General features: G+C 38.7%; 1 protein-coding gene across 1 annotated transcript in view; it reads left to right on the top strand.

Annotated features, from left to right (window-relative positions):
- Positions 1 to 21,871, top strand: part of NAALADL2 (N-acetylated alpha-linked acidic dipeptidase like 2) — a 253,407-nt gene that overhangs the window by 50,345 nt on the left and 181,191 nt on the right. The window contains exon 4 of the mRNA XM_062005290.1: positions 16,399 to 16,518. Within this exon, the coding sequence (XP_061861274.1) occupies positions 16,399 to 16,518 (120 nt within the window). The remainder of the gene's footprint in view (positions 1 to 16,398; positions 16,519 to 21,871) is intronic.

Below are 21,871 nucleotides of genomic sequence, written 5' to 3'. Positions count from 1 at the left end.
TCATATTTATTGCTTAAAAACTCAATATGTAACATTATTTTCTCATTGCAACTTAATAACTGTAATGAGATTAAAGTACAGTTGTGGCCTTTGAAAATCAATGTGTTGTGAACAAATTCATCAGATTACAGGAAATCCAGTGGTCTAGGAAAAGTCATTGATGTTGTTACTAGCAACGCATGTTCCACTTCCAGTAGTATTTCAGGGCAGTTTTCTGATGGGTTCTGCAGAAATGTGGACCTCACACACTGTGTTGCACTCATCCCTGAGGTTGGACCTTGGCTTTAGCAAAACTCAAAGCTTGTACTTGAGCCAAAGAATGAATCTCTGTGCACAATTTTAGAGTAAGTTCTCTGAGATACTTAAGACTCTTGCAAAACTTCAGACATTTTAGTCTTCAAAAAGTCTGACCAAAGTATCCTTAAATCTAGAAATTTGCCTAAAAGGGAAATTCCCCTACTTGTTTAGACTACAGATAATTTGGGAGTGATCTAACTTTCCCGAATTTCAGTCCTATGCAGTAATCTCTACTATTTAAACAAAGGGAGGAAGAAAAACTTAAAATGAGAAGTAGCACATGATGTCTGTTGCTGGGTTCAGCCATCAGAGGGTAACTTGTTTGTTTGCATTGGAACCACAAGTTGCAAATTTTAAATATCTTACAGTGGGTTGTGATTGTGAAATCATGAGGGTTTTCCTATGAAAAGGTATTCTTGTAATACCTACTCAAAATCTGAATAATTTTCTTTCAGATGTGGCACATCCTTAGTAGAAAATGTCTATTGCTAGTATCACTTTGATGCTGCAGCTTCATTGTATGTCGTTTGTGTATTTGGTTTGCTGGATATTCAAGCAAATAAAACCATTAAGTTATTGCAGCTTGACTACCAGCAGAGTGACATCTCTACTTTCATGTTGACAAGGTTATTTGTAGAATAGCAAGGCTCATTTTCTTTGACCACCTGTCATGTCCATTCATCATACGGCCATTGTATGCGAGCCATCCAATTTGTGCTTTCTGGTAACAGTCTAAACAGCATTTGTGAGTAAAAATGTGAGCATTTGTGATTTGAAATCTACTTTGAAAACCTACTTAGTGCCATGGTGATGGATGGTGCACTTTACTACTACTCTATATTTCATCAGGCTCTGAAAAGGTGACACTGTTTACTCATCGTGGTGACAGGCAGGGCAGCCTACACTTCTGGAGAGGGCTGTGTAGTTGGTTTTGAAAAAGATATTGCAGCAGTCATATAAATAATATATCACAGACTAGGTCAGTCTAACGAAAGAATGACATATGTGAGAAGTATTTTTATTAAAACTTATCAGCCACCTTTTCTACAGTTTAAACCTTTTGTCTGATTAATGACAATGGGAAGCAACTCTGGCCAACAGAGTACATCTATAAAGGGAAATTACATTTACGCGTTAAAGCAAAATGCATTGTCAAGCAGTGTTTAGCCAGTCTCCAAGCAAGTGTAATATGATGATTCTGAGTGTGCTGCTCTCTGCCTTCACGGTGTGTGGTGGTCAGAGAGCTGTGGCTGCATGTGCTGTCACTGGCAGGGTGCTGCAGGTATGAACTGAGGAACCATCAGCAAGAGCCAAGGAGAGTTGTGTGTGAACCCCCAGAGACCCAGCATCCTCCTTTCAGTACCACATTGGTAAGTAGCGTCAGTGTAGGTGCATATTGTAGCCCATCTGTTCACATACACGGTGGGGATCCCCAAGTGCACTGAGGTGTGAGGAAGGATATGTCTTGGCTGGAAGCGCAGCAGAAGGCTGGGTGGTGCCTGAATCTCCTGGGCAGCTGGTTTAAAGCAGACCCACTGTGTACAGTGAGCTTCCAGAAGGAAAAAGTGTTCAGTTCGGCTATCACAATGTCCATTTGCTCTCTTCCCCGCTTCTTTAGCAATTATAAATAGAAAGTCTTAATGATGGTGTTTGAAATCAGACAAATTGAAGAAAAATGAAGATTGTAATTCCTCTGTATTGCCTATTTTTCTGGAATTATATTTCTGTGACCTGAAGGTTTCCTCACTTTCCTTTCACTTTAGATTTATTCACTCTTTACTTTATGGTGGAGTTAAACTTTTGGCAAACCTAACTCTGCTTTAATACTTTAAACAGCAATAGTTGGTGTCCTCTGTTATATGTCACTGCCTCATGCTACACTGCACTCCTCTGCCTCTTCAGAAACAACTGGCTGTTAAATGTACCAGATCTCTGTTGTTTCCTTTGCTGATCCTCTGTCCTTTCTTCTTTTCATCATGTACACTCTCAGCAAGCCCAGAAAAATGTCACTTTTCTTTCCTGGACCTTATACACTGAAAGGACTGTGTTGGTTCAGGAACCAGGAGAGCATGCAAGATAAGTACAACTAGTGGCACATTCTTGAAATGGGAATGAATATGAATACAGGGATTTGATTGTCTCGAGGACAGAAACGAATCATGTCCAATCTCTGAGGCTTCTCCCAACACCTTACTGTGTCTCCTTTGTACTTTGACCCTTCCTCTGTCACTTTTCTCTGACCAATTGGCATCTTCTGCCACATCACCTCACTTCCCTGCTACTATCTGCATTTCCTGATTGATTCTACTCTTTTCTCTGTTCAAAGTGTCAGCTGATTTTAGGCATTTATACACGCAACTCAGCCAGTGATATTTTTGATTAGTTTTGATGAGGCTGCAGAGGGAGCAGGCAAGTGAAAATACCGACTGTTTGCCTCTATCTACAACATGCAGAAGAGATTCTCTACATCTGTTGATAGCATATCAGCATGCTCTGGTTCATTTGTTTTGGTGACATTTTCTCAGCTAAATGAGAAGCCACTGCAGAGATTAATACAACCTAAAGCAATATGAGAAGTACAGACCCATCTGTTAAGCTCACTCAGTTATCTTCCCACCATTCCTCAGTCTTGGCAAGATGGGAATTGAGGAAGCAAGACTCAAATTTCTGTCAGATCCTCTTTCACAAGGAGAGAGACTTGCTCGCTTCTTATCAGATACTCCATTTTCTTATGACTGTGCTGAAATGTCTCTTCTCCTCATCCGTCCCTTTCTTCCCCAGGTCCTTCACTCTGCAGGGAGAGTCTTCTTCTCTACTGCTTGTTCCTCTAATCTTTCCCACTCATTGCAGGCTCCTCACTTGTGTGCCCTATAGTCCCTTTCCCTCTCTTCTGGGTCCTTACGGTACTGCAGCACTGTTTCCTTGCAGTACTTGAAAATCTCCTTATTTCTATCTCTGTACCAAAAGGTTACGAGTTCCTCTGGAGGGAGAATGCATCAGGAAGTCCTTGACCTGACAGCTTGCTTCTGTTTGATTTGGTTTCATTGTGCTGGAAATGTGATTAGTGCCCACTTATGATCTTTAATCTTCCCTCTAGCTAATCAGTGGTAATTTCCTTAACAATATTTCTGAATTAAGATTGGTGTCAGCGGGTTGGTTTTAGAAAATTTTTAAATCTTCCCAGGTTATTTTTATCCTCAGGCAAAATTTCCAAATGAACCTTCTGCAGCGTGCTCACTTACAAATTCCAAAGGAAAGGAGTGCATATAATTCAGATTAAATAATCACAGCATCTCACCCTAAGTCTTTCAGTCATTTTTGATGGCACATTGGTGCAAAATCCATGACTGCATTTGATTCTTTTAAGCACCCTAATTTACTTTATTATTGTCTTTATTAACATGTTTTAAAATCTCTCCTGTGAAGAGAGATGTACTAGCTAAAATGAATCCCTGGCAACTGAAATAATTTTGCAGATGGTTAGGGCTATAGGTTGAATAACACATAGACACAAATGAGAAGAATCATGCGATTTTTGTAGCATTTAGACGTTTTAGAGGAGCTTTATTTAACTTTTATTTATAGAAGAGTTTCTCAGAAATCTCTTCCACAAATAATCACAGTTTAGACCACTGCTCTGCATACCAAGTAAGCACAGCAGTCTCACTAAGACAATCTCACTAAGAATATGGATTTTAGAATAGACTTGACCTTTAAAAAGAAAACAACGTTCAACAGTAGCTACAGCATGGCTGCCACTCCATTATAATTACATATAGAAAGCTGGGAAATGCAATGTGACGTTATATAATTTAAAATTGCAGTCAAAGACTAGAAAAACAATCATTGAGGAGATGTCCTGCCGAAATCCTGTCAGTTTTCTGGCATATATCACATAACCATTCATGAAATTGTACAGTTCCCTAAAAATAATAGTTCATCACTCACAAAAGCTCAGTTAATATTACTGCAGAAGTTTTGTATCACTGAAGGAGAAGGTTTCAAAGATGCAGACGGCTGCTGCTGCAAAGCCTTTTGCTGGTTTATAATTGTGAGTCAGTATTGTACTAAGGTTTTACTAATAAAATCTTAGTAATGACATTTTAGTAAAAATATCATTCATAATGAATGAGGTTTTTTAAATGCAATGATACAAAAGGTGAGGTATCTTGATTTCAACAGATACAACAGATCACTGGGCACTTCTGTGCCATTGCACATAAGCAGCTAAAGGCATTTTTCAGTAAGACCTCCATACAATACTTGAGGGAACAACATCGAGCCATAAATATCATTTACATTCCAACTGCATGGTAAAAACTAGAGGATGCAAACACCGAGGACTTGGGAAATGAAATTTGGTGCTCTATTCACATTTTAGTGCAAGTAAAATTCCTACTGAAGTCAATGGGAATGACATAATTTATAAGCAGAGTGGAATTTTGTCTGTTAATAGTCACTGTGACAGAATACAAGTGGAAATAACTTCTGTAAATGCATCAATCCCTAAGAAATCTTTTTCTTTATTTTATTGTGTAATATAGTCCCAGGAAGTTGCAATCACCTGTGCAGTTCAGTAGGTGTCTGGGTTGATGTCCACTTTCTGTCAGTGGTGCAAACCTGAATACAAAGGTACTCCAAGTCAGGTGGAAATCCTTCTGCCAAATCACAGGGCACATTTTGCTTAGGCAGTGCTATCTTATTGACCCTCTGTAATTTCTTGTAAGTCTTCTTACAAAACCACCAATGACATACTTGTGTTCATTGTAAGCCAGCAAAGGCAATATTCTTGTCAGATAAGGAATTGCGAGTTACAAGCTGTTTCTGCTGTGAGCTGTTTGCTTTGCATTTTAGGGATCTTTTTCTTTTAAATTTCTCCAGTATTTTGAAGGCTTAAAATTCCTTGAAGAGATCTTCTTCATACTAAAAACAAAAGCAAAAAATTCTTCCAACTGAGAGACTATAAGGGAAATATTCTCATCTTCTAAAAAATTTCCAGGATGAGAAAAACAATGTAAGGAACAACTGTAACTGATATAATGAGAAGAATAACAAAACATTTCTGTATTTATATTATACTCTTTTTTTGTCCCTAAAACTGCTTATGTAACTTCATTGTTTTTAAAAAAAACCCAACAGTTTCATCCATAAACAATAAAGAACTGGTTAAAATGTGGCCTAGTATTGTGGTAGCTATGAGTTACTGTAAATTACAATATTGATTAAAGCATTAGTTGTTCTCATTTTTGTAGTTTATTTCTTGAGGAAGAGAAGCAAGCCATAAAACCTTATTAGGAGCATTAGTAATACAAAAGCATCTGTAGTAGGAGACAGATTACATTTTACTATGTCTATACATCTTGTATCAGGGAGAATGGTCATAAGCTTCTGACCTTGTCAATCTCAGGCGTTAATCAGTCATCCTTAAGAATATGTGTTAGAATCACTATAATAAAATAGGGTTTTTTAAAAAATGAGCAAACCAATTTTCTCACATACTGCACTTCATTGTTTCTGAAAATAGAGAAAAAGTCTAAAGAGTAGTGATGTCTCTTGTGAGTTTGAGCTGGCAGCTGAAAAAAATCAGGAGTGACTGTTTTAATCTTAGATGCAACGTGATAAATCTTTTCAGTTGAAGGCTTAGCAATGTGTTTTATCTTCGGAGTTATCTGTATCTACCAGTACAGCTTTCACAGTCAGTATTGGACAGCATTTTGTCAAAATGTTAAGAATTGATTTTACGTAATATCTGCTCATAGAATGCTTTTCTATCAGACTTTTTAATTTTTTCCTCGATGGTAAGGTCTTTGTAGGCTTTTGTACTGTGTTCTCATCGGTAAAGTCCTTTTAATATTTTGAAATGAAGATAGGATTGAGAATCTAAAACAAGTCTAAAGGTTTCCAATCTGTGCTAGGATGTGGTAATAAGTTTAAATACAACCTTCTAAGTCTGACACTTTGAAAGAGTGGAAATAACTTCTTTAAAAAAATCCAACAATACAACAAACTCCTCACCCCCCACAAAACCCCCATACGTGACAGGTTTTAAATGTCATTTAAACTAGTTGAATATAAATCAGCCAATATATGAATAATTTGGTGAAGACATATTTTAGTGGCTTGTCTGACTTTGTTGAAGAATTGTGATATAAAAGAGCAAAAGATGTACCTCTCAAGAGACTTCTTTGAAGAATGCTATATGCCTGGACACAGAGCCTTAATAGTAGGAAAGACCAAAAAGTGAAGAAGGCTTCTCTCAGAGAAAACTCTTTGAAGCAAATGTCTTTTGAAAGCCTTTCCGAGTAGAATGAAAAAAGAGAAAGGTACAGTTGTGATACAAGTAGTTGAAAGACTATGTAAGAACTGAATTCATATGAATGTAAGAAGGAATAATAATAATGAAAAAATACCCAGTTACTAACCATAGGCAAATCTAAGTCTGGTATCCAGATGCAGGGTGTGGATGTGAACTGTCAAAATGCCGGAGCATGTTCACTGACTAGACTAAAATGTCTTGAAAAAGCTTTTGTTTGAATTGAACCAGTGACAATTCCAGGAGAGAAGTATCTGCTGATAAATATTTTTTTAAAAACAGTGCAAATTAAACAAAACTGAAACAAACATTGGCCTTTTCTTTTTCTAAAATTAGACTTTCCTATTTTTTTGTCTGATGTGCTGTCTCTTCACTAATTATAAATAAATCTCATGTCTAACACATCATCTAATGAATATTAGTTACTGTGTTTATCTCATTCATTAAAAGGGCTTTAATGTGAATTAATCATGAGATTTATCAGTTCTGTTCCCATAATTATCTTATGTTCCTGTGCTCTGCAGTTCAAAGAGGAGGTGTCTAATCAATCACCAACTTGTGACCCGCTTGAGAGTAGGTATGTGTGAGAAAGAAGATGCCTCAAGAAATTTATCTTCCTTCCACTGAATTATGTTACCATGTAGAGTTAGTCTTGTCTCCTGTGAGATTCACTGCTTCACACCGATGTCTTGGAGGGGCAGACTGAGGTGAATAAGGGTAGAAGAAGTCTGGCAATGACTTCAAAGCTGCTTAAATATGTGAGAAGGCTCCTACTGTGTCGTTGTCCAGAAGAGTTGTTCCTCCTATGGCAGGTCAATGCTTGTCAGGCACAATCTTTACTTGGGGAATGTTGTAGAGGATGAAGTAGTATGAAAACCTAGAAGTTACAGCAGAAGAATTACTATAACATTCCTGTAACCAAAATTTTTATTCCAAATATATTTTTCATGTCTTTATCCATGTTCCCCTTTTACCTATGAAATTCTTACATCTACAAGCTAGAAAAAAAATTCTGCAGTCTTGTAATGACACAAACGAAAGATCAAGAATGGAAAGTGTATTAGTGTGGACAGTGCTATGCTCAGGATCTGCTGGGTAAGGCAGATTCTTTCAGTTCAGATCCTACCCTGATGATCTTATTGCTGTTATCATAATGCCTGAAACAGACTTCCATAATTTCTCAATTTTGTCTGCAGACAATGAGGATAGGTTTTCTCAGTCTATAGTGTTTGCAAAGTGGGTCTGAAACAACAAAGAATGTGGTGGTATTCCAGGTATGATTTTATTATGTATGACACCTGAATAGTGTCATACATAATAAAATGTATGCTATATATCTCCATAATAAAATGTACAGCTATATATCTCTTGTAAGATAAACTGGCTTTCTAAAATGTTAGATGGTAGAAAAATGGAGATCTATGTTCATTTATAGAATCATAGGATTACTTTGGTTGGAAAAAATCTTTAAGATTGTCTAGTCCAACCACTAATGTCACACTGCCAAGCCCATCACTAATCCGTGTCCCTTGGTACTTCGTGTATGTATCTTTTAAATATCTACAGAGATGGGGACTCCACCACCTCACTGGGCAGCCTGGGACAGTGTCTAACAACCCCTTCTGTGAAAAAGTTCTTCATACTATCCATTCTAAAGAGAGAGTTATGCTGGTCTCCCATGCGTGCATTTTTATATTTGTTTTGGTCAATCATTTGGGCCATTTGAATTTGTTATCACTCAAGTATATTCCGTGTTTTCATTGGAGTACTTGTTCTGCCATCTGAATGTATTTGTAATTTTAGAACAATTTTTTCCACAGTCCTTTTTCTACAGAGCTGGAAGCCTGTGTAGTGACTCAAAACAACAAAATTCACATGAGATAGGAAAGATGTAATTTTCCTTTTTACAACTGCACATTTGCTTCTTCTGGTTTGATAAAATGCTGCTTTAACACTCAGATTTGTGTTTACAGCACCAAGTGGTTGGGCATCTCTCTGATTATCTTCAAGTGCATGATGTTTGGCCATGTAAAGGCTACAAGTACTCTGTGAAGGAGCATTTATTATGCTCTGAAAAAGAGAGTCCTCACTGATGTTTCTAAAAGTTCAAGCGTTCTCTTGTTGCAGTGGATGACCTCTTGTACATACATGTGATTATCTGCAGCTTTGGGACAGAATGTCTGTTGTGCCTTTATATACCTGTGTGCTTGCAGTAACAACAACTGCAAAACACATATGATTTATGTGTTTGATAGCAAGAATGCATGGGAAATATGACTAGCCTGCATATTTCAGTACACTATGCATTATACATGCACTAAGGTGAGCATTAACTGGGAAACAGGCTTCTCATGCTATGAAAATTGCCCTGTTTCAAAACATATTCTGGTTCATGTCAAAAAAATGGATACCTGAAAATTGGGAAGCTATTTTCTAGATATATTTTTCTTTTGACACAGCCAGCCTAACACTAAAAATGAAACAGTTGAACCAAGGTGAAAAAATATTCTCTAGGAAATGAAAGTAGCAAATACATTATCATTATAAAATTAATTATTTAAATTTTACTTAGATTCAAAAGCACTTCCAGGTAAAGTGGAAGTTGAGTCTTTGATAGATGGTGTTGACATTCACAGGATATTGGTCTTAAGATTTGTTGCTTCAGACAGAAAGTTACTGTCCTTCTCTGAATGTGTAGGTGCAAACTCATGTTTCACTGTTTTTCACGTTGAGCCTACATAGAGGTGGAGGGGAGTGTGCCCAGTACATTTTGGTAGTCTCTCCTATTGAGCTGAGCTTGGTACTTCCATACAATAGCTGTCTAGATGGCAGTTTCTGCTGCAGCTTGCAGAGCTTGTTATGAATCATAGAATGGTAGGGGTTGGAAGGGACCTTTGGAGATCACCTAGTCCAACCCCCATCTTCCCTAAAGCATCTTCCCTAAAGTCTTAATGGTGGTAGCAACTATAGAAAGGAATGCCTGGTTTTAATTTGATGGATGTTAAACAGGCAGTTGAAGGAGGACAGGATATTTTGGTTTCATTTGTTGTGTTTGACAGTAGCCAATAAAACCTTCATCTTACTGCCTTGAGGATTTGTTCAGCTCTGACATAATGCAACTTGATTCTGATATAGAACCATTTCATTGACAATTTTAAATCATACTGTTATAATTTACTGTGTACATATGGTGCTGTATGATTTATTTTTAAGATGTCACATCACAGCTGAGGAAGTCTGTTCTTTTTAGTTTATCCTTGGTGTAATTTGTAAATGCATAATTGCACGAATAATTACTCCTGAGTAAGCTAAACTACATAGACTGGCAAACAGAGATTGTTTCTTCTTGGGAAAGTATGATCAATGTGAATTTATGCTTTAGGGACTGATGTTACTAAGTATCTTTGCAGTTAAGCCTTATAAAGAGGGAGAGTATTAACGATATAATAGTGGATACGGTAAAGGCTGTGGATGTGGTCTTCCTGGACTTTGGTAAGGCCTTTGACACAGTCTGCAACAGCATCCTCCTGGAGAATCTGGCTGCCCAAGGCTTGGATGGACCTACTGTGAGATAGGTGGAAAATGGGCTGGATGGCCGGGCCCAGAGAGTTGTAGTGAATGGAGTTAAATCCAGTTGACTGCCAGTTACCAGTGGTATTCCTACAAGATTTCCCGAACAGTTTGGGAATGACCCAATGTAATAGGACACAGAAAATGAGGCATATTTGGATGTTAAGGCCCTACACCATCTTTTTCCTAAAGTAAATAGAGAGTGGAAAACTCGCCAGGGGATTTCACAGGTAGTGTTATGTTGAAATTATTGTAGTATAAGAATATATTATGTTGGAGTATACTCAACTTCACGTGCACTTGGCTTCAGTGCGTGCTAACCATGAAGGAACAGACTGATTAATCCCACTCACACTGTAAAAGAAATCAGTAGTTTGGCACATTACTTCCTTAGTTCAACCTTCAGGACTTCAATTAGACTAGAAACAGTCATGGGATGCCTGCCACAAAACCTATAAACACAGGTCTCTCTCTGTGTTTTTGTCTGAAACTAAGTGAAGGACAAAATTGGAAAGATAACTTTGAACATTTACATTTCTGTAGAAAAACAGTAAGTATATAAGTAAAAGACGTCTATGGCTGTTTGTTTTGTTTTTGTGTTCTCAGTAGGACAAGGAAGGAGGCTTGGGTGGTAGCAATCACAGGGAGACAGCTGTGTTTCCCTGATTATCAGAGAGGTGCTTTTGGCTGAAATGGGAGCAGCAGCTCCTATCAGAAAGCATAGCAGAGTTCACATCAACAAATGACATTGCTTACTTGGGCACTGTTCTGTTATCTCGCCTTTCCTTTCTTCCTGTTCACTAATTTTAGAGAAGAGCTAGTTTTATTTTTGCAACTTTCTTTGCATTTGTTGAAGTCCAGCTTTGATCTAAAGCCAGCTTGAGTTTACTTTTATGCTCTGCTGAATGCTGCCTTCAGCCTCAATTTCAGAGCTGTGCAAATAAATTATAGTGAAGTGTTTAATTAAAGTTAGCCTCATGTCCTGATTGCAGACTGCTGTCTTCTCAGATACAATTTGCAAATATATTTTGAGTTTTCACTTTAGGCAGGATAACTAGTTGAAGGTTATTTACTTGTGATTGATCATGCATTGGATGTTTCTCGTCTTTATTTTGTGAACAACATGACCATAGAATCCAAATGTTGAAGGACAGATAAAGGGTGTTGACTTGAATAAGAGAATGGAACGTGGTAAGCTTAAACAGTCACAGAATTGAGACATTGATACTTCTAGAATTACATCTGAGCTTTTTGGAGAAATTGTTTTAATTCTCAGGAATAATCAATCCTAAATATATTGTACACATAACATTTAGTGTTTAGTTTTCTTCAATATTTGTAGTTTCTTCAGGTCATCCATTTTAGGTCAGAACTGGCAGGAATATGAGATTGAATGTGCTACTGAGAATCAGTCATTTTCATAGCTGAAGCTTCTGTGGTCCTGACCTCCCAAATAGTTTTTATAGTAGCTGTTCATTAAAATGAGTCAACAGATGGATATTTAATTAAATATATTCATAATTTGAGATTATTAAACTGTGACACTGACAACAGGTCCTATTAAGAAGAACAGATTTCTTTTTTTTACCACAGGCGTTCTGTGGGCTACTTTTGGTTGTTTCCTGCATAAGTTTTGGGTAAAATTTCTTTGAGATTGCTCAGTGCTGACCTTAATGTATCATCTTGAGAAATAATAGTAAAACTATTTCCTTAGATGTGGTGCTTTTCTGCCCCAGAATTCCCAGACTTTAATATCTCTAGAGCAGATGCATTTAAGAGTTCCCTTCTTATTTGCACTGACTCCGTCTGTGTGTTGGTGGTTGTGAGAATCATCCCTTTCTGCATGTACTGGTTTTAAAGGGTTTTTTTCCGTGGATCTTTCCCTTAATCTTTTTCCAGTCTTGTGTGCCCCTGGCAAATCAGCCACAATATGCCTCTTAACCTGTGTATTGAGTGCAGATGTATAGTGCTGTTATTAAAATCCTTTCCTCATTCAAGTGGACTGAATGATAACGATGGGATATGACAAACATATTTCCAGTATTATTTTTGACCTATTTAACTTATCCTTTTTTCAATTGCCTCAGCTTTTGCAAAGAAAGAAAAGTTTAAAAATAGTGTCCAGCATCTTCAAGACCCCATCTGCCACCTGCTTCATGCAGTTATTCTTACTTCTCCTTTCCAAGGTCTGTCTGTCTCTTTATCATCCATGACTGGATGAAGTGTGCTGTTTTCTTCTTCAGTTTGGAGTTGAAGTTAAGGAAAAATCCTTAACTGTCTTGATTGTGGCATTTTCAGAGTGCTTGTCTTTTCTGTTTTAGGGGGATTTTATCATAGTTTTTAAGATGGAATGTTTACAACTCATTGAGCATCATCTTGAGACTTAGAAAGTAATAATAAGTCTAACATAAAATAATTACTTTTTCTAAAAACGTTTGTTTTATTACCTACCCCTACTTCATTTCATGCATGGGGGAATACTACTGAACTCCATATTGCACATTGCAATTTGTTCCTAAATAGTCATATCTTTCAAACAGCATAGAATGAAACAATTCGAAGAGTAAGTACCTAATTCCAATGGATAAACCACCTCATTCTTCAGCAGTTTCCCAGTTTTAGGGTAAGAGGATTTACCCTTGCATACCTAAACCAAGTACACCAGTGCTTTTTCTTGGTACCTGATAAAAGGATGAGTTCTCTTTTGTTTTTGAACAGAATAATCCTACCACAGGCAAGCAGTTCATCACACGTGTGATAGTCTGAGGTGGGGCAATTTGCTTTTTTAAAACCTGAAATGTGTAAAATGAGGATTATGTCATGTAAGCATTTATTAAAAAAAAGAATTAATGGAAAAAATAATCTTTATACATTTTTGGAGTTGTTAGGAATGTTGTGACTAAAACAGAACTTCATGCAACATAAAGAACTGTTAATTTCTCAGTACATTATTTATCAGGTAGCACCCTTTGGATTCAATAGGATTCTTTAACATTATTTTAAAGATATAGTTTTTCAATAGTTTATTTTATACTAGAATTAGAGAGTCAAATTAGTTGAGCCCCAATGTATTAAATAAAACCAAAACTGACTACTCTGAATTAGTATTGCTGTACTGTATTTGGGGGGATGTTGTTTTTAAGTAGCACAAAACATTTTGCTTTTTATTACAAGTTTTACTAAAGTATTCAAGTGTAGGAAAAAAAGAAGGACTAAGAATTTTTAAAACAATTTTTGTAATTTAATGTTTACCTGTTAGTTTCTAGTTTGGCAATTTACATTGCCTAAATGGAATGACTGTTCTGAACTCTTTGAGTGGGTTATTGACCTTGAGAGGGAACAGGCCATGTGTAGTTTTACTCAAGATATTATTCTCTTTTTTTGGTCATTTCTAACTGAAGTTAGATCTGAGATTAGCTGTGCAAACCTCCAGCTACTAGGCTATATGTGATGTTACCAGGATGTGATAGCTTGCCTTGATAGACATTTGCAATATTTTTACCCACAGTTGCCCCAAAAGGTACAATTAAGGGTCAAAGACTTGTGATAAAAGAGAACTGCTTTAAAGTTACAGTAAAATACAAGTGTCCAAGTACTCCTAAAATTGGACTATAGCAAAAGGTTTAGGTCATACATATTGCCAGGCAAGTGCAAAAGAAAGACTTCAAATCTAGTCAGCTTTGACATATCCTTCATGTGGAAGATGTATAATGAAAGAACATGTAATTCTTTGATATATTATACCCAGCTGCTTTTTCACTCTGTAATGACTTTGTACATATACTCTCTATGTATGAATGTATTTAATAGCTTTGGCATTGGGGGTTACTTGTAACATTTGGAGCTAAGAACATAGTTTGCAGAGTGTTTGGGGCAGCAGGGAGTCAAGTTCTGGTTCTCACATAATTAAAAAATGAGCTGTGTTATGTAGGGCCTTTTCTTCTGGCTGCTCTTCTTGAGCTCCTGTGTTGCCTGGCAAAGACTGGTAAGCGACTCTCAAAGATGCAGTTAGTATCCATAAATTAACTGAGAACATCCAAGGCCAGTTGCTAAATGTGTTAATAATTGTGCAGGCATGAAGTTTTGTTGTTTACAAAGTGGTAGTTAGCGAAGATGATGAGAAGAGAGGAAGCACATGAATGTAGACGAAAAGGGATCTCATTTGCACACAGGCATACCATTAGAAGCAAGTGGTTTGATAATTCTTTGTGTTATATCTTTGTGTATTGATTTTGCTTTAGGAAAATTTGATGTAGTTGCTCTCATATGAATGATGAAAGCTCTGATTTTTGCTGTGCTTGAGGGTAAGTGGGAAAAGCATTGAGTCCAAGGGAGTTAGATTAGAGGTCTCCCTAGGAGTCAGCCTAGATATAACCTCTCAAGCCATAAGACTTTAGAGATGCTAATAATAATGTGACTAAAGTGTGGCTATTGACACACCTCTAGGTACAAATTAAAGTAAAACTGAGATTTATAGAATGAGGTAAAATTTATATGAAATTCAAGGAATTTCATATAACTGGTAATACCCTTCCTTTATTTGTGGTGAGCACTTTATAACCACAGGCATGATGTTATGTAAAACATAAAACAGCTTCCACTAGTTTAAAAACTTCTTCATTTGATTTTTATCATATTTTTCAAATACAATGGTCACACAAGATAAAAATATCAGCCTGTAGTCAGTATCTGAATTTTCTTATGAAATAGTTTTCGAGTTCTTTAGATATTAAAAACCCCATCTATTTCAGAAGAAACGGTATGAAGCGCAAGATTTTCTGCTCCTACATTTCAGTATCTGATATTACCTCTGATGTTTGCCTGTTCTAAAAGTGTTTGACGTCTTTGGCTGACCTTTCTGAATACTTGCTTTATACAGCGCTGGTGGCATGTTACAGACTCAAAAACTTGTTAACTTGAAATTTTAAAATAATACATTTCAGAAGATGGGAATCGTGGTAAATTTTTTGTATGATTTAAACTTAATTTTTGAGGTGCAAACGGAAACAAAAAATTCAGTTACAGTTGTATAAGGGTAAATACTTTCCTAAAATACCCATGTTCCAGAATCTGGTAAAATTTCACACATCCTACATATCCAGAACAACTGTCGCTAGAATTGAAACAGTTTGCGCAGAAATGCCCAAAACCATAACTGTTGCCTTTGGTATGGAATCCATACTTAAGTTACCAAAACTGAACTGAAAGAGAAACTTTTCCATCTTTTATTGCTCCTTTTACTTTACTTTTTAAAAACTTATGTCATATTTTTGTGTCTTGTATTTGTGTTTTATGTGAACACTGTGTAGGGATTTAGGGGTTCCAGAATGTCCTTGATAGTGTCTTCAGAGCGTAAGCTAATAATATACAAGACTGATGATCCACATACTTGGTCTTCTCTAAAATCTATTGCTATAAATGTGTGAGAAAAATGCCCTTGGTCATTCTTAAATGTTATACATATATAGGCATACACAGATATAAAAATCATTGAAAACACATCTTGAAGTATTTCTCCATCATTGCCAGGGCTTGCCATTTAATGGTAATTTATACTATTACTCCATGTTCTTCCAGTGTCCTGACTAAAGAGCTGAAGATCTTCATGTTCTAAACAATTTTAACTTAGTTGTAAGTGGCTCTAAATAATTTAAATATGTATATTAGTAGAAAAGTTTAAGCATCAGAGCTGTGTAATCTGTTATCACTATGGTTATCTGAATATAATGCTTGGATAGTTATCAAAGCATTGTAAGAAAATACTCAGTAGTTAAGATATGAGGTGACATAATAAAACTATATATTGTTAGACTATATATTATGTGTATATTTTCATAGGTGATGATTTTAATCACTCATTTTCCAAAATAATTTTCAAGACTGATTAATTTTATTAAAATTAACAGAGGTGAGTTAGTATCCCTTACAAGGCTTCAAATACATTTTTTTAGCTAATGAGATGAAGTTTTGCAACCATTGGCAAAAAAAATTTTGAGTTTTTTATCACTGTGAATGAAAACTGCAAAGATATAAATTAATCTGTCAGATTGAGTTTTCAAGCTCTTTGTTATTACAGGTATTTCTGGTTAAGAAGTGGAGGTGTGGTAATTGCAGAGCTCTGCTCAGGTGTTTATACTTAGGTAAACCACTTTGTTTCTGTGGAATGAGTACCCTCAGTGATGCATGAATATAGCCTGAACTTTGTCTTCTCTTTGCAGGCAGAACTTGTTGATATGCAGTATGGGACTGTGGAAGACTTGGTCCGGATTCAAGCCATTACAAATGTGACCAAAAAAATTGCACTTTTGAAGCTAGGACAATTGCCCTTGCTTTATAAGGTTAGTCAAATGCTTGTTACACTTCGGCTGAAATATATGTTTGCTTTTTTTTTGGTTTCAAAATACCAAAACAAGGGATTTCCCATTCTCTCCCAATAAGTCAGGATTTACTGGGATTCAGGTTCTTCCTTAATTCTCACTACATTGTTCTGCAGTGCCTTTTATGTGTTAGTTAAGTATTTTGCTGCATGTCTTACAGTAGTATGTCAGATTTTCTCTGGGTGTGCTATAAGCCTTTTGAAAATAAATAAATCCCTGAAGGACAAAATAAAATGTGAGGGGGCAAAAAGTAAAAAGTCAGCTGAGATCAGGAATAGTTTGATCCGTGTCTGCCGAAAACATATGTATAACACTGAGCTGAAATAGTTTGTTTCTGCAAATGTAAATGCGTGGCGTGCTGGCTTCAGTCTGAACGTTCTGTGAGAGGAGGCAGGGCATAGTATGGGCTCACCAGACCTCAGGCTTCTGTGGGTCTTTCTGATTGCACTGGGCTGTGTCTAAACCCCAGCACTTTGATCCTTGCTGCAGTTGTGGTGCTGCCAGCATAGAGTTTGTAAGATTACAATCTATAGGGTGTGCTGCAGGAGGACAGACGTTATTGTTTATGGGTTTAACAAGTGACATTGTAACTTGGTTTCATCGTGGTGCAATATAGCCTTGCTCTGTGGAGACCTTGCCTTTGCCACCTTGGTTCTTTCTTCCATCCTTACCACTTCAGAGGGAAGGGGATGAGGATAGGAAAAGAGCATTTACTTCTGTGGTGTTTTCTGCTGTGTAAAATCTGTAAGTAGACTATCCTGAGATACACAGATAGGCATTTATCACCCTTGCCATTAATGGTTGGTCTTTCCTGTAAAATCACCAGGATTTACTGGTCTAGGAATGGGTTATCATCAGTTCAGAACAAGAATATTGGTTTTCTCTCAGTTCTTCTTTGGTTACAGCTATGTGTGGGGAGTGGTATACATGAGTATGTATGATTCTCTTCTTTTTTCTTCCAACTCCAGCTCTGGCAGAGAGTGCAGAGATGGAGCTCACTAGTCCACTTGTACATTAGACATAATAGACTCAACATATAAACCACATCTAAACTCTAAATGTCAAGTAACTGCCTTCTATTGCAAATATTTTGTAAACAAAAATACTGTTTTGCCTTTCAGAAAATACACTAGCCCACTAAATATTTAAACAATTCATTCCCAATTCACAAAAGCAATTATAAAAGAATGGTAACTCCAGATCTTATAATTAAGAGAATCAGGAGTTGCACTGTCACCATGGAAAGCACAATTGGGACTGTAACACAAGTTCAGAAAATAACCACTTAATATTTTTTTCAATAGGAATAATATTTGTCTCAATAAAAATGCCATTTTCAACTGAGTAGCTTTAGCTGTTTACTTGAATTATTTAGATGCAATCTAATTATGCTTGTGAGAGGTCAGTTATCACTATTGGAACTTGGCTGTTGTGTATCATTTCTACCCATAGATCTTACACTACATTGACCACTAGCTGGCATGAAACAATGAAATGGCAATTGGGGCTCATAAAGTAGGAGTTTGATAGAGATGCAAAGTTTGCTGTAATAGCACTGTCTAAAGTGTCTATGAGAGGGACTTGTTACCAAATTAATTTGTGCTCATGGAAGCAGTTACTGTGTCTAAATTGGCAAGTAGTGCAGCCTGAAGGAGTAGTGCTGAGGACAGGATGCATCTCGGAAGCTTTCCATCTGAGTTGACTGTAGTCTGGTCTCAAGAAGTAAATGCTTATTGGTGACTGAAGTGTGTTAGCCACGTTTCTGGTGCTCATCTTCTGTTTTAAAATAATCCATTTGGCACGTTCAGAGTCTGTTACACAATATGAATCAAAATGAAGAGATTGACTTGATATGCACACTCAGGATCTGAGCTAAAAATCCAACTCCCCAAACCCACTTTAAATGTTCTGCTCATGCAGGTGGGAAGTTTGCCTTTTATATGTTATTTCTTCTTTCTAAAGTTGTGAACTCTTTTTTTTTTTAATAACATAAACCTGCTCTTTGGCTGTGAAATAATTTTAAGCTGTTAGAAGAACAAGAAAATATTTAGGAAGATATCAGAAACAGTTTCTTCTTTCATAGAATCATAGAATGGTAGGGGTTGGAAGGGACCTTTAGAGATCATCTAGTCCAACCCCCCTGCAGAAGCAGGTTCACCTAGATCAGGTCACATAGGAACATGTCCAGGTGGGTCTTGAAGACCTCCAAGGAAGGAGACTCCACAAACCCTCTGGGCAGCCTGTGCCACTGCTCCGTCACTCTCACGGTGAAATAGTTTTTTTCTTATGTTTAAGTGGAACTTTTTGTGTTCCAGCTTCATCCCATTACCCCTTGTCCTGTTACTATCTACTATAGAAAAGAGGGATGGCCCAACCCCCCGACACTCACCCTTTAGATATTTATAAAAGTTAACAAGATCACCCCTGAATCTCCTCTTCTCCAGACTAAACAGCCCCAGTTCCCACAGTCTTTCCTTGTATGAAAGACATTCTATACCCTTGATCATCTTGGTGGCCCTGCACTGGACTCTCTCCAGCAGTTCCCTGTCGCTCTTGAGCTGAGGAGCCCAGAACTGAACAAAGGACTCCAGATGAGGCCTCACCAGGGCAGAGTAGAGGGGGAGAAGAACCTGCCTTGACCTGCTGGCCACACTCTTCTTGATGCATCCCAGGATGCCATTGGCCTTCTTGGCCATGAGGGCACATTGCTGGCTCATATTTAGCTTATTATCAATCAGGACTCCCAGGTGTCTCTCTGCAGAGCTGTTCTTCAGCAGTTCAACCCCCAGCCTGTACTGGTGCATGGGATTGTTCCTTCTCAGATGCAGGACTCTGCACTTGTCCTTGTTGAACCTCATAAGGTTCCTCTCTGCCCAACTCTCAAGCCGGTCGAGCACAGCCTTCTGGGGAATCAGCCAGTCCTCCCAGTTTGGTGTCATCAGTGAACTTGCTGAGGGTACACTCTGTCCCCTCATCCAGGTCCTTAATGAAGATGTTGAAGAGGACTGGCCCCAGAATCGATCCCTGTGGAACTCCACTGGCCACAGGCCTCCAACTCGACTCTGTGCCATTGATCACCACCCTCTGGGCTCTGTCATTCAGCCAGCTCTCGATCCACCTCACTGTCCACTCATCCAAGCCACACTGCTTGAGCTTTCCGATGAGGATGTTATGGGAGACAGTGTCAAAAGCCTTGCTAAAGTCAAGGTAGATGACATCCGCTGCTCTCCCCTCAACTAGCCAGCCTATGCCCTCATAGAAGGATATCAGATTAGGCAAACAGGATTTCCCCTTGGTGAATCCATGTTGACTCCTGCTGATAATCATCTTATCCTTCATATGTTCAGTGATAACATTCAGGATGAGTTGTTCCATCACCTTTCCAGGGATGGAGGTGAGGCTGACTGGCCTGTAGTTTCCTGGGTCATCCTTCCTGCCCTTTTTGAAGACTGGTGTGATATTAGCCTTTCTCCAGTTCTCAGGCACCTCACCTGTCCTCCAATGATTGTTGAAAAATGATGGAGAGAGGCTTAGCAATCACATCAGCCAGCTCTCAGCACTCTAGGATGCATCCCATCAGGACCCATTGACTTGTGAGCCTTAAGCTTGGCCAACAAGTCTTTAACCTCTTCCACCCAGGGCAAGTCCTCTGCTGTCCTGACCATCCTGTTATCCTTGCCAGACTGGGCTTCCCAAGGGCCAACCTTGGCCGTAAAGACTGAAGCAAAGAAGGCATTCAGTACTTCGGCCTTCTCTGTATCCTCAGACACCAGGGCACCCTCAGCGTTTAGCAGCGGGCCCACATTACCCCTCACCATCCTTCTGCTGCTGATGTACTTGAAAAATGCCTTATTGCTGTCCTTAACATCCGTGGCTAAATTTAATTCTAGAAGGGCTCTAGCTGTCCTAGTTGCACCCCTGCATGCCCTGGCAATGTTCCTATACTCTTCCCAAGAAGCCAGCCCCTGTTTCCACCTCTCATAGGTGGCTGCTTTCTGCCTGAGTTGTCCCAGCAGATCCTTGCTCATCCATGGAAGCCTCCTACTTCCTTTTCCTCCTTTCTTGCACATTGGGACACACTGATCCTGGGTTTGGAGGAAGTGGTGCTTGAAGATTGACCAGCTCTCATTGGCACTTCTACCATCTAGAATCATATCCCATGAGATCCGTCCAAGTAGATCTTTGAAGAAGCCAAAGTCGGCTCGCCTGAAATCCAGGGTCACGGTCCTGCTTTGTGTTCTGCACCTTCCACACAGGATCTTGAACTCTACCGTATCATGGTCAGTGCAGCCAAGGTTGCCTCCAACCTTCACATCCCCAACCAGACCCTCTCTATTCATCAGTACCAGGTCCAGTAGCACATCCCTCCTTGTTGGTTCCTCGGTCATCTGTGACAGGAAGTTGTTGTCAACAATCTGTAGGAACCTCCTGGACTGCGTGTGCTTGGCTATGTGGCTGTCCCAGCAAATATCAGGGTGATCCCCCATGAGGACCAGGGACTGTGATCATGAGGCAGGTCCCAGCTGTTTGTATGAGGCCTCATCCACTTCCTCCTCCTGATCAGGTGGCCTGTAGTGGACTCCTACAACAATATCACCTGCCTTGCCCTGCCCACTAAGTTTTACCCATAAGCACTCTACCTGCTCCTCATCCCCACCCAGACACAATTCAGTACACATTAATAGCTCTCTCACATAGAGAGCACCTCCACCTCCATGCCTTGTCAGTCTGTCTTTCCTGAACAATACATAACCCTCCATGGCTGTGCTCCAGTCATGGCAGCTGTCCCACCATGGCTCTGTGACCTCAGTGAGGTTGTAGCCCCGCACCCGCACTCACATCTCCAGTTCCTCCTGCTTATTCCCCCTGCTGCGTGCATTGGTGTAGAGGCAGTGATGGGGCTTACTCAAACACACAGGTTCCCCTGGGCGGGTGCAGGAGGTTCCTCCCTGGTTTGGCTCTTCCTCTGGGTGGTCAGCCTTCTGTATCTCATCCCAGTGTGCAGATGAAGGGCACTTATTGCATTCCCTGTCCTGCCCTGTTTCCCTGCTAGAGGGGACAGCTTGTTCTGTTTTGCTTCTCCCCCCACCCCCCAAGTTTCTTAGTTTAAAGACCTCTTTATTAAATTTACTAGTCTACTCACAAATAATCCAGTGCCTGTATGGGAGAGATGAATCCCATCCCGTCCTATGAAGCTGTAGTCCCCAAGGAAGGATCCATTGTCAAAGTACCTTTCATAAGGCGTATTTGAAGTAGAAGATTGCCTTAAACAGCAGGTCCTGTTGGTTTAAATAGGCCCAGTATCTCACTTCTG

Source organism: Colius striatus, chromosome 12 (genome assembly GCF_028858725.1).
Source record: "Colius striatus isolate bColStr4 chromosome 12, bColStr4.1.hap1, whole genome shotgun sequence".
NCBI lineage: Eukaryota > Metazoa > Chordata > Aves > Coliiformes > Coliidae > Colius > Colius striatus.
This window is presented reverse-complemented; position numbering and strand designations above follow the sequence as displayed.